This window comes from Choloepus didactylus, chromosome 6 (assembly GCF_015220235.1).
Source record: "Choloepus didactylus isolate mChoDid1 chromosome 6, mChoDid1.pri, whole genome shotgun sequence".
In the NCBI taxonomy this organism is placed as follows: domain Eukaryota; kingdom Metazoa; phylum Chordata; class Mammalia; order Pilosa; family Megalonychidae; genus Choloepus; species Choloepus didactylus.
The window spans coordinates 47,489,647-47,503,209 of record NC_051312.1 but is presented as its reverse complement, the minus strand read 5'-3'; the positions used below and the strand labels follow the sequence as shown (position 1 = coordinate 47,503,209).

The 13,563-nt window shown below is 37.4% G+C and overlaps 1 protein-coding gene across 2 annotated transcripts in view; it reads right to left on the bottom strand.

Annotated features, from left to right (window-relative positions):
* CCDC73 (coiled-coil domain containing 73) overlaps positions 1 to 13,563 on the bottom strand; it is a 250,565-nt gene that overhangs the window by 10,275 nt on the left and 226,727 nt on the right. For both annotated transcript variants that reach the window (XM_037838965.1, XM_037838966.1), the window contains one exon: positions 822 to 1,011. In XM_037838965.1, the coding sequence (XP_037694893.1) occupies positions 822 to 1,011 (190 nt within the window). The remainder of the gene's footprint in view (positions 1 to 821; positions 1,012 to 13,563) is intronic.

Below are 13,563 nucleotides of genomic sequence, written 5' to 3'. Positions count from 1 at the left end.
TATATAACAATTAATTTATCCTAATAGGTTATACTCTAATTTCTATTGCTATCTAGGACCTTCTACACAGTATTACATATATTTAGAAATCGCTAGAAAATGATTACTTTCTTATTCATACTACTTTAAAATCCTGGAGTAGTTTTGGGCAACAGGATAGAAATATCTACTTAATCAAGACATTAATTTTATTCATCTATGTTCTAAATATAGATTTCAAATTTTCAATATAGACCACCTAGAATACAAATTTCAGGGCCTGATGGACTTTTTTAGTCCAACCATTCTCTCTACAACATCTCCACCAAGTGGTTGTTCCGCCTAGGTTTGAACACCTTCAAATAATCAATACCATCTTTAAACAACTCTTTTTCAAGAAGGAAGAATTAGGAAATTATTTTAATGGTTACAGAAGGATCATTTGCACTAAGAATAGTGCTCTTGTTCTGGTATTCAGAAGGTTATTGGTGACCCAGAGAATATAATCAGCAAAGTGGTAAAGGCAGAAGCCGGAATCCATAAATCCTAGGAGTAAATGATGAGAAAGGGAGGCAGAAATGTATCCCCCCCCCCCCCCAAATACTGAGCATAAAGAATAGTTGGAAGGAAGCTTGTTTTGTTAAGACATATGTGAAGGAAAAGATGTGTTTCTCCAACTATACCAAAAGGTCCTCAAAGCACAGACTATAATTTATATTCCCCTGAATTCCTTAGAGAGGTTGGGCAGTGAAAAATATTGTGTTAATTGATGGCTGATCCTTTATTTAGGAAAAAAAATCTCAAAATACAACTTAGAAAATATCAAAATATTTTTAGGTTACCATCTATGATGATTTCTTCTGTAGGTGAGTCTTCTTTCTTTTCCTCCTTTTCTCTATATTCATTATCTGAACAAAAACGTACACTATTTTCTTCCCTTATTTCTTGTCCAGAATTATATTTCTGTATGATGGTGTTTTCTGATTTTTCAGTTTCTATTTCACTGTTTTCATTATTTACTTCTGGAAAATTCTAGTGTAAATGGAAAAGTTTCCTTTTATTTAAAAATGTACTGTTAAAAAATATAAAATATTTGAGCATACTTTGCTGATACAAGTGGAGTGTTTCACTTTAACCCTTCAGCAATTTCTATTTGAAAGCCAACTATTTTTTTAAACTAAGTCTAATACACTATTCTTCATGACAGAATCACTTAATGGAGATCGTTAGACACAAAATGGAGATCATTAGATGTCTTCAAACAGGCATACCAAATGTTTTATTTATGTAATACCACATGATTATATATAATAAAAGAGCCACCACTATTTTAAAAGCAAGGTAGTAACGGCAGGCAAATTATTTTGAGTGTTTGGTATTTTTATGTATCTTTAAGACAGCTAATCAACTCAACACCCCCCACCCCCCATATATATTGAGCACGTATTACCTACGAAGTACTGATTTACTAAGTTTTGGAATACAATTATGACCAAAATATAATCCCTGCCCTCAACCAACTTACAATTCAGTGGGGAAGACAGAAGAAAAAAATAGCAGGCAATTTTAGTAAAATATGGTAAGTGCTCTGAGAGGGATAAATAGAGGGCAATATGGCAACATACAGAGCAGTACTAAGCCTGCTTTGGGGACTCAAAAACAATTTCTCAGAGAAGGTGATAGCTAAACATACCTGAAATCTGATATGAAGTTATAGATAGATGGGGATAAGAAAGTACTCCAAGGAGAAAAACTGGCATATACAGATGCCTGAAAGCAAGCAAGATTATAGCCTGTTCATAGAACCACAAGTGGTTCAGTTTGACTACAGCTTAGATATTGGAAGAAGGATGTAGAGATATGAGACTCGAAGTAAACTGGGCCTAGGTCATTAGGGCCCAACATGGCATATGTGGTGGCCCAGGGCCCAGGCTCCCTCTTAAATGGGAACAAGACCCTAGGCATGTAATAGCTGCTTAACCAGGACAAAAGTCAAGAAAGTAAACAATCTCCCCAGAGTGGAAGGAATGTAATCATGATATAAAATGGTGTTGATTTTATCTTAGTCTTAACTTTAGTAAAATATCAGGTCTTACATCACTTTTAATGATTATACTAGAGGCCTAATGTCCTCATACTATATGGTATGTCTTTGTTCTAAAATCATATACATATTGCCCCCTGCACTCTGGTCCCCTGCGGAGAACTCCCTCTCTAGACCAGCTACCACTGGATGATCTCTCCTGTTCGTAAGTCCTAATAAATCTATGTCTAATTCTGTCCTGGTGTGTTTTGCAATCTCATGACAGCACCACCCTGTGCTTTGCACGAACTTGGTCTGGGCTCGAACAGCATGCTAAGGAGTTTCAACTCTAATGAAAATTCACTGAAGGGTTTTAAAAAGGGAATGAGTAATAGGATCCTATTAAAAATGTCAACCATTTCTGGCTGCAGTATAAAGAATGGGATAAGGGTAATATGTTTCAAACTTCTTTGACTAAAATCCCCAATGAGAGATGTTTTATAATTCAAGTATACCCAACAATACTTACTTGGCTACACTCTAATGTTTTCTATGCTATTTTATCTTTTCTTATTTTAAAAACATTCTGGTCACAACCCACTAAGCTGATTTTCACAAACCACTAATAGGTTGCACAGAGAAGAGTGAAAAATGCATATTAAAGAAAGACAACACATGGGGCAGAGAAATCCATCAGGAGAATGCCACATGAATACAGGTGAAATCAGTAAAGATGAAAAGAAGTAAATAGATTCATAAATAAATTAGTGCATAAATAAACTAATGTCAACAAGACTTGGTAAATGATTGGATATGAGAGAGTGGAGAGAAGGAGAATCAAGATTACTCCCACAGCTGGATGACATTCACTGAGATAGAGAATAGAGGATTAGCAGTTTTAGAGGAAAATATCATGAGTTCAGTTTTAAATCTGTTAAGTTTGAAGAGTTACTAAGACATTAAAGTGGAGATGTTTAATGAGCATTTAATTCTATGAGTCTGAGCTTAAAAGAGAAAATTGGTCTGTAAATTAGATTTAAAAATCAATGGCAAATAGATAGCAACTGAAGAAATACAAATTGATGAGATTGCTTATGGAGAGTATGTTTTGAGAAGAAAACACGATAAAGAATAAAATAATAATGAAAACCCTAAATGAGGGGCAAAGGAAGAGAAGCTTGCAGAGGAGGTTGAGAAAAATAGAATAATAGTTAAAAGGTGCTCTGGAGTAGGATAAATATGGGTTCAAATCCTGGTTCCAGTACATAATAGCTGTGAAGTCCTAGAAGGGTATCTCTTATTAGTTATCTATGATTCTGTAACAAATTACCCCAAAATTCAGCTTAAAAGAGGAAACATTTATTATTCCACAGTTTCAATGGATCAAGAATCCACGAGAGGCTGGGTTTGAAGATTCTCACTGAACATCTCTTGTGAAGTTCCAGTCAAGCTGAATCCTTAACTGGGGCTGGAAGACCTGCTTCCAAGAAGACTCACTCGCATGGTTGGGAGTTGGTGCTGGCTGTCACCTGGGGTGTCTCTGTTCTCTTCCACATGGGCCTCTCTTCTCTAGATGGCCTTACTAAGACTTCATTACCTGGTGGCTGGGCTCTGAAAAAGGTGAGTAGAGGGAGGAAAGAAGACAAGAAGGGAAAAGGAAGGGAGCACAAAGAGTATGCCAGCAAGCATGGTAGCTCACCCAAGACAGAAGTCATAGTCGTCTTATAACTTAATCTCAGAAGTGACATCACATCACTTTGCCATATTCTGTTCATTAGAAGCAAATTACTAAATGCAGTCCGCACTCAAGAGGATACAAAAAGGAAAGAATACCAACAGGCAGGAATCAATGAGGGCCGTCTTAGAGGCTGTCTACCACAATACTACTTAAACCATGAGCCTATTTTCTCTTCCAAAAAGTGGAAATGTTGTGAGGATTAAATTTTATATATCTATATCTATCTATCTATCTATATATCATATAGTGCATGATAATGGCTCAATTAATGGTAATTGTAATATAATAATTATTACCATCTTAAGGAGCAGCCCAAGAGGTAGGGGGAAAAAACATGTGTGTGAAATATAAAAGAGAAAAAGAAAAGAACATTCAAGAAGGACATAGTATCAAATGCTTAAAAGGGATTGAAAAGTATCCATGGAATGTAGTGATTGGATGTGACACCTTGGCAAAAAAATTCTAGTGGAATGTAGGAGCAAAGTCAGATTTCCCTATGTTAAAGAATGAATGGGAAGTAAGGAAGAGAAGCTTATGAATTTAGACCACTCTTTCAAGACAGTTGAGCATGGGATCAAAAGAGGGTTTTTTTGGTCTACTCCTTTTACTCTCTTTTTTTTTTTTCCACAATTGAATTCAGTCTTTTATTTATATTAATTTATCCCAGCAACTTCAAACACCCACAATGCCAATAATAAAGTTCATTTTAAAAAAATAGAGATCTTGTTTAATTTTTATTCTCCAGTCATTAATACCCTTGACTAGGTTGTCATCTGAGAATCTGTAGCTTCATCTCAGCCTCAGGAATTTGTTTTGAATATAGACAGGTCTGAAGCAAGAAGACTGTGGCTAAATCTCTTCTCTAGATGGGATGATGAATCAATCTCTCTAGAGCAGCACTGTCCAACAGAACTGTCTGTGATGATGGGAATGCTCATGTTCTCCAGAACAGTAGCCACTACTCTTGCTTGGCTTCTGAGCACTTTAAATGTGGCTACAGAAACAAAGGAACTGAGTTTTTAATTTTCTTTAATTTTAATGAATTAAAATTTTTTTTAATTTAATAAATTTTATTTTGAAATAAAGTCAATCTTACAGGAACAATTGCAAAAACAGTACAAACCCCATACATAGAACTCCATCATACCCTGACCCCCCTCCCCAGATACCCCGATCCACCACCTTTAACATCCTGTCACACCACTGTTTCTTTCTTTCCCTCCCTCTCTCCTTCCCTATCTATCATCCATCATTTATTGCTGTGTCCTCTGAACATATGAGAGCAAGCCGCACATATCTTTGAACAAACAATGTAATTCACATATATATTTCCCATGAACAAGAACATTCTTTTATGCAATCACATTAAGCACAGCTAAGAAGTTCAAGAAATTCAACATTGATATAAAGCTTACATTCTGTATTTCCTTTTTTTTTTTTTCTCTTGTGTCCCATCTGTGTCCCTTTAAGCCTCCTCTCCTCCATCCTCAGATCCCATCCAGGATCATCCTTGTCATTTAACTGTCATCTATTTAGACTATGTTTTTTTGTTTTTTCAATTGTGGAAACATATATATAACCTAAATCTTCCCATTCCACCCCCTCCCTAGCATTCCAATAGTGGGATTAATCACATTTAGAATGTTGCAATGCTATCACCTTCCCACCATCCACTTCTAGAAGTTTCCCTTCACCCCAAACAGAAACCCTACTCTCATGTCTTAACTCCCCATTGCCCCTTCCCCCACTTCTCAGAACCCCTACTCTACTTTTCATCTCTATGATCATATTCTCTGTTACTTTCTTTGTGTTTACCATGGGGCTTAAATTTAACATCTTAAATCTACAACAATCTTGTTTTTCTTTGATACCAACTTAACTTCAATATGACACATAAACTATACTCCATCATTCCCCCACCTTCATGTAGTTCTTGTCAAAAATTACATATTTTACATTGAGTACAAAACCACTGATTTATCATTACAGTTTATGTATTTTAGATCCTGTAGGAAGTAAATAGTGGAGTTATAAATAAAAAATACAGTACTATTGGTATTTATATTTATCATGTGATCTTTACTGGAAATCTTTATTTCTTCATGTAGTTTCAGTCAATTGTTTAGTGTCCCTTCCTTTTAGCCTGTTCAAATCCCTTTAGCATTTCTTACAGGACTGATTTCTGGTGATGAAGTCCCTCAGCTTTTGATTATCCTGGAATGTTTTCATCTCCCCCTCATTTTTATCCTCCAGGTGTTTGTGAATTCTCCAAATCTGTGATGGTTATTGACTTCTATTTGTATTCCATTGTGGTCAGAGAATGTGCTTTGAACAAATTCATTTTTTTTTTTATTGAGGCTTGTTTTTATGTCCCATCATACGGTCCATTCTGGAGAAAGATCCGTGATCACCAGAGAAGAATGTGTGTCCCAGTGACCTGGGATGTAATATTCTATATATGTTTGTTAAAATTTTCTCTCTCTCTCTCTCCTTTCTTTGTTTCTCTGTTGGTAGGGCTTCCTTTAGTATCTGAAGTAGGGCAGGCCTTTTATTAGCAAAATCTCTCAGCATTTGTCTGTGAAAAATTTAAGCTCTCCCTCAGATTTGAAGGAGAGTTTTGCTGGATGAAGTATTCTTGGTTGGAAATTTTTCTCTCTCAGAATTTTAAATGTGTCATGCCACTGCCTTCTTGTCTCCATGGTGGCCGCTGAGTAGCCACTACTTAGTCTTATGTTGTTTCCTTTGTATGTGGTGAATTGCTTTTCTCTTGCTTCTTTCAGACCTTGCTCCTTCTCTTCAGTATTTGACAGTCTGATCAGAATATGTCTTGGAGTGGGTTTATTTGGATTTATTCTACTTTGAGTTCGCTGGGCATTAATGCTTTGTGTATTTATATTGCGTAGAAGGTTTGGGAAGTTTTCCCCAACAATTTCTTTGAATACTCTTTCTAGACCTTTAGCCTTCTCTTCCCCTTCTGGGACACCATTGAGTCTTAAATTTGGATGTTTTGTTTTATTTATCATATCCCTGAGATCCATTTCAATTTTTTCGAATTTTTCCCCCATTCTTTTTTTTGTTCTTTCATTTTCTGTTCTGTGGTCCTCAAGGAGGCTGAGTTGTTGTTCATCTTCCTCTAATCTTGTATTATGAGTATCCAGAGTCTTTTTAATTTGGCCTACAGTTTAATTTCCAAAAGATCTTCTATTTTTTTTATTTACTCTTGCAGTATCTTCTTTATGGTCTTCTAGGGTCTTCTTTATGTCTTTTATATCCTGTGCCATGCTCTTCTTCATGTCCTTTATATCCTGTGCCATGCTCTTGTTGCCTGTCTGTAGTTCTTTGATTAACTGTGCCAAGTACTGTGTATCTTCTGCTCTTTTGATTTGGGTGTTTAGGTTTGGGTTCTCCATATTGTCTGGTTTTATCATAAGCTTTAAGATTTTCTGTTGTTTTTGGCCCCTTGGCATTTGCTTTACTTGATCTTTAATTTGTCAGAATTGCAGCTTGGTGGCGTACACTCTTTCTAACCAACCAGCAGATGGCATCCATGAGTCACCAATTCCCCTCAAGTCAGCTCTCCCCAACCCTGTCTTTGTGGTGTGTGGGGATCTGACCCCCGTGGGGTCCACTCAGTGCACTTAATTTGGGTGTGCTGTCGGTGCCGTCCTCCCGAATGAGGGGTGTGCGTCTGAGCAGTTAGGGAGGAAAGGTAGCTTTAATAATCAAACCTCCCAGGTGTTCCCGGAGATTTAAGGCTGTTCTCTGCAGCTGACCCAAGTCTTTGGTATTGGCATAGGTTCCCTGGGATTTCTGAGTGGTTCCCCCTTCCCTGCTGTGCTCTTCCAGGACCTCTGCTGAAGGAGGGAGGGCCGTGCCACGTCACAAGTGCGTGCCGGCCTCCAGGGAAGCCCCAGGATGCTGGGCTGTGCAGGGGCGTTCACAGCCCACTTCAAAGATGGTTGAATGGGACACGTTAACTTCCCCCTTCCGCACAGCTCTGCCCTCCCAGCTCCAGGACATACAGCTGTGGGTGTATTCAAGGCCACTGTCCACAGCCGATATTATGATGTGTGAGCAGTGCTGCGGGAAAGACTGCGTCACACTGGGTTTCTTGGCACGGCTCTGTGCTGTGGGTTCGGCCCTGGGCAGGAGTGCCCCCGCCCACTGGGGAGATGGCTGCAAGTCGTGCGTTTTTTTTTCCTTTTTAGCCTATAATTCTTGACTGGTGTGAGGAGGTATGGCCGTGTTCCCCCAGGTTCTGGGGTCTGGTTCTGAATGGAAAGGGCCCCACCCCTTTCCTCTTGAAGAAGATAGACCCCCTAGGGGGGTCATTAGCATTTCAATGGTCTCTCTCTCTCTCTGCTTGTGCTATCTCCACCCTTCTCTGAGTCACAGCACTGGGAACTGAAAATGGCTGGGGCTTTCTCCACTGAGCCGAAAAAGAAACAGACAGTCCCCTTCAAACCTAGTCCAAGGTGACCCTCTGGCTCTCCAAGGTCAGTCGTCACCCAAAGCCTCTATTTTTGGGGGATTCGTACCTGTAGTGAGCAGTTCACACTCGCTACTTAAAACCCCAGTTGGAGCTCAGCTGAGCTATATTCGCTTGCTGGGAGAGAGCTTCTCTCTGGCACCATGAGGCTTTGCAGCTCGGGCTATGGGGGAGGGGGTCTCACAACTTGGATCCACAGGTTTTACTTATAGATTTTATGCTGTGATCTCAGGCATTCTTCCCAATTCAGGTTGGTGTATGACGAGTGGACGGTCTTCTTGGCACCCCCCGCAGTTATTCTGGATCATTCACTAGTTGTTTCTGTTTTTTTTCAGTTGTTCCAGGGGGACTACTTAGCTTCCACTCCTCTCTATGCCGCCATCTTCCCTCTCTCCTCTTTTTACTCTTTAAAATGGGAGAGACTTCAGCATGTTTAATTGCAAATGGGAATATATAAAATAGTAATTTGCAAAAGAAGAAATATGATAGACAAACATGAAAATATACTTAAAATAAAGATATCTGCAAATTAATACTGATAAAATCAAGCATTAAGAGAATTTGAGTATACAAGTACTCTTACAAATGGTAGGTGGGAGTATAAAAGTACAATCTTCTGGAAGGCAATCTGGCTATAATGTCAAAATTAAAAGTGTGCAAGCTCTTTGACCCAGCAATAGTATTTCTGGAAATTTATCTTAAAGAAATAATCACAAAAATGCACAAAGAAACATGCACAAAGATGTCTAACAATAGAGAGTGGATAAATTAATTATGGCACATGCTATTCACACAATGGTTCTATTTTTACTGGCTCTTTAGAAAGATATCCACTACTTAACATGTTAAAAAAAAGGCTACAAAACATTACAGACAGTTTGATTTTTAGTTGGAAACAGGTGCGTGTATGTGAATTTCTGTTTGTGTGTCGCTAAATGAGCACATATAAAGAAAAACTCTTGAAGTTTATATACCAAAACCTTCTTTTAAAGTTTCTATACTGTTTAAATTTTTAAAAGGAAAATATGACATAATGTGACATAAAAAGTTTTTAAAAGTTTTTTTTGTGTTCAATTTTTTTAATTGCAGTGCAATTCACATAACATAAAACGAACAATTTTAAGGTGAACAATTAAGTGGCATTTAGTACATTAACAATGTTTTGTGCAACCACCACCTATATCTAATTCCAAAATGTGCCTTTAGTTTTGTGCCACTCCAGTCTACCCTACACATCACCACCAAAATGATCTGTTGAAAAAGTAAATCTGATTGCTTTATTCCTTGCTTAAAAGCCCCAAATGGTAGAGTCAAAAACAAATGTCTATGAATGGAATATACAATCCCCTATAATCTATTAGGCTTCTATCTTTCAAACACTTCTCCTACTATTGCATTGTTTATACTGTAGGCATCCTATACTGTAGAAATACTAAACTACTGAGTATTTTTTGTTGCTTTGCCCATGCTATTCCATCAACTTGAAATAGTATCTCTGTCTGGAAAATTCTTGCTTATTCTTCATGACCTGCTCAAAAATCTACTCTGAGAGGTCTGCCCTGAGCAGCCTTTACTCACCTAAATAGAGTTTATATCTCTTTCTTTTGTGCCACTGTTGTATTTTGAATATGTTTCTACTTAAGTACTTCTCACGCTACATTATATTCTCTTTTTTAATTGTGGAATATAACATTTAAATAGAAGTGATAACTTTCCAAGTGCAATTTAACATGTAGTTAGAGAGCAAATTTCAAAGAATGCTATGGATTACAGTTTCACAATTTCATTTATTTCCTTATTGTGAAATATAACATATATACAGAAAAGATGTTAAGTTCCAAATTACATTTTAACAAGTAGCTATATAGCAAATTTCAAAGAATGTTATGGGTTACAGTTCCATCATTTCAGTTCTTTCTTTCTAGCTATTCTAATATGCTAGCAACTAAGAAAAAGAAAATTTAGAGATTCAGTATTCATAATCCTTTGATACATTCCATCTTGTCTGTTGCTACCCTTCATCTAGTTTAATCACTTTCCCAATTTTCAGGAATGTCTAGGCAGTGACCACCCTAACCTGTTCATGTTTATAAAGGGTGTCGACATTATGGGAAAAGGAGACACAATTGGATGATGTTCTTGAAAAGGCCCTTGCCTCTGGGTTTTGGGACTTAGCTGGCATGGGAGCTCTCTGGAGGACATAAGTTTCTGAAGAATAAATTTAGTGAGTGAAACTTTTATAGAGTCTCGTATAGGGACCCAAAGTATTCTTTAGGGTTTTGAGGACTACTGCAGATTTGGGCTTATCATACTATGGCCATTTGGGATATCGAGCTGAAGCTAGCATAGAAGTAACCTCCAGGACAGCCTCTCAACTCTATTTCAACTCTTAGTCACAGAAACCTTATTTTGTTGCCTTTCTTTTCCCCCTTGTGGTCAAAAAGGCATTCTCAAACCTTTGATGCCAGGATCAGGCTCATTTCTAGAATTTGTGTCCCACATTGCCAGGGAGACTCACTCACCTGGGGGGTCCTGTCCCATGTTGGGGAGAGAGTGATGAATTTATTTGCAGAGTTGGGCTTAGAGAGACAAAGTCCATATTTGAGCAACAAAAGAGGTTATCTGGAGGTGACTCCTAGGCATAACTATAGGTGGGCTTAGCCTCCCCTTTACAACCAGAATTTTCACAAGAGCAAGCCTCAAGTTCGAGGGCTTAATTTATTAAGTAGGGGGTTTCTAATTTCACATAGCATATGTTCTGTCCATGATAATCAATCAATATCTCACATTATCATCACTTATTTGTACACTCCTTATCACTCTCCATTTAAAACAATTCTCATGACCCAAAACACCCAATAGCTCTTTTCAGCCCTAAATTAATTGTCACTAGTATTTGTGTGGTATCAGTAAAGTATTATTGTTAATTACAGTTCCTAGAATGCAACAGGTAGATTTTTCCTGTATACCACTTGGTTATCAACTCTCTGTACCAGTGTCATACCTTAGAAGTATACCATGCAAGCACCTATCTACATTGTAGTGCTGATCTGTGGAATACATACCATTAAAGAACCCCTTCACCTTCAGTGTAGCTCTGATACTTAATAATCATATTAACAAACAATCATTACATCTATCCACTCCCATACCTTTAAATTCACCCTCATTAACATATCTGAACATATTGGGTTATCATTTCCCCTTTGTTAGCGTCTATCTCTAGGTCTCCTATATTCTACATCATAAGACATTGATTTTACATTGTTCAGGCAGTTCATAGCAGTGGTAACATACAATATCTCTCCTGTTGTGTCTCACTTATTTCACTCAGCATTATATCTTCAAGGTTCATCCATGTTGCCATGTTTCAGGACCTTGTTCCTTCTTACTGCTGCATAGTATTCCACTGTATGTATATACCACATTTTGTTTATCCACTCGTCTGCTGATTGGATTGTTTCCATCTCGACAGTTGTGAACAATGCTGTTAAGAACATCGGTATGCAAATGCCTGTTTGTGTCACTGCTTTCAGATCTTCTGGGTCTATACCAAGAAGTTGAATTGCCGGATCATAGGGTAATGTGACATGTAGTTTTCTGAGAAACCACCAACCTGTCTTCCACAGCAACTGTGCCATTATACATTCCCACCAGCAATGAATTAGAGTTCCAATTTTTCCACATCCTTTCCAGTATTTTTTGTTTCTTATTTGTTTAATGGCAGCCATTCTTTGGTGTGAGAGTATCTCATTGTAGTTTTGATTTGCATTTTCCCTAATAGCTGGTAAAGATGAACATTTTTTCATGTATTTCTTAGCTATTTGTATTTCATCTTTGGAAAAATACCTTTTCACAGCTTTTGCCCATTTTATAACTGGGCTGTTTGTACTACTGTTGTTGAGTTATAGGATTTCTTTATATGCAGGAAAACAGTCTCTTATCAGATATGTGGTTTCCAAATATTTGCTCCCATTGAGTTGGTTGCCTCTTCACATTTTTGACAAGTCTTTTGAGGCACAGAAGCTTTTGATTTTGAGAAGTCCCCATTTATCTATTTTTCGTTTTGTTCCTTGTGTTTGGGTGTAAGGTCTAAGAAGCTACCTCCTGTTACTAAGTCTTGAAGATATTTCCCTATATTATCTTCTACGAATTTTACTGTGCTGTCTCTTATATTGAGGTCTTTGATACCCTTTGAGTTAATTTTTGTATAGTGTGTGAGGTAGGGGTTCCCTTTCATTCTTTCGAATATGGATATCCAGTTCTCCCAATGCCATTTGTTGAAGGGACTATTCTGTCCCAGTTTAGTGGATTTGGGGACCTTATCAAAAATCACTCAACCATAGATCTGGGGGTCTATTTCTGAAGTCTCAATTCAATTGCATTGGTCAATATGTCTATCTTTGTGGCAATACCATGCTGTTTTGACAACTGCAACTTTATAGTAGGCTTCAAAGTCTGGAAGTGTTAAGTCCTCCCACTTTGTTCTTCTTTTTTAGGATGTTTTGGCAATTCAGTGCCCCTTTCCCTTCCAAATAAATTTGATAACTAGCTTTTCTAAGTCTGCAAAGGAGGTTGTTGGAAATTTGATTGGAATTGCATTGAATCTGTAGATTGAGTTTTGGTAGAATTGACATCTTAACAATGTTTAGCCTTCCTATCCATGAACATGGAATATTTTCTATGTAGAGGTCTTTTACATCCTTGGTTAAGTTTATGCCTAGGAACCTGGTTTTTTTAGTTACTATTGTGAATGGAATTTTTTTTTTTTTATTGCCTCTTCAGTTAGGTCATTACTAGTGTATAGGAACTACTGACTTGTGTGCATTAATTTGTTTTTTAATCAAGTAGCTTTGTCATTGATTTCTCAGGACTTTCCAACTTTAAGATCATATCATCTGCAAATAACGACAGTTTTATTTCTTCCTTTCCAATTTGGATACCTTTTATTTTTTTGTCTTGGCAAATTGCTCTAGCTAGAACTTCTAGCACAATGTTGAATAATAGTGGTGACATTGCGTGTCCTTGTCTCATTCCCGATCTTAGGGGGAAGGCTTTCAGTCTCTCACCATTGAGTACTATGCTGGCTGTGGGTTTTTCAAATATGCCCTTTACTCTATTGAGGAAGCTTCCTTCAATAACTACCTTTTGAAGTGTTTTTATCAAAAAGGGATGCTAAATTTTGTCAAATGCTTTTTCACCATCTATTGAGATGATCATTTGATTTTTCCTTTTTGATTTGTTAATGTGTTGTATTACATTGATTGATTTTCCTATGTTGAACCACCTGTTCTAGTTTGCTAATGCTGCAGAATGCAAAACACCAGAGATGGA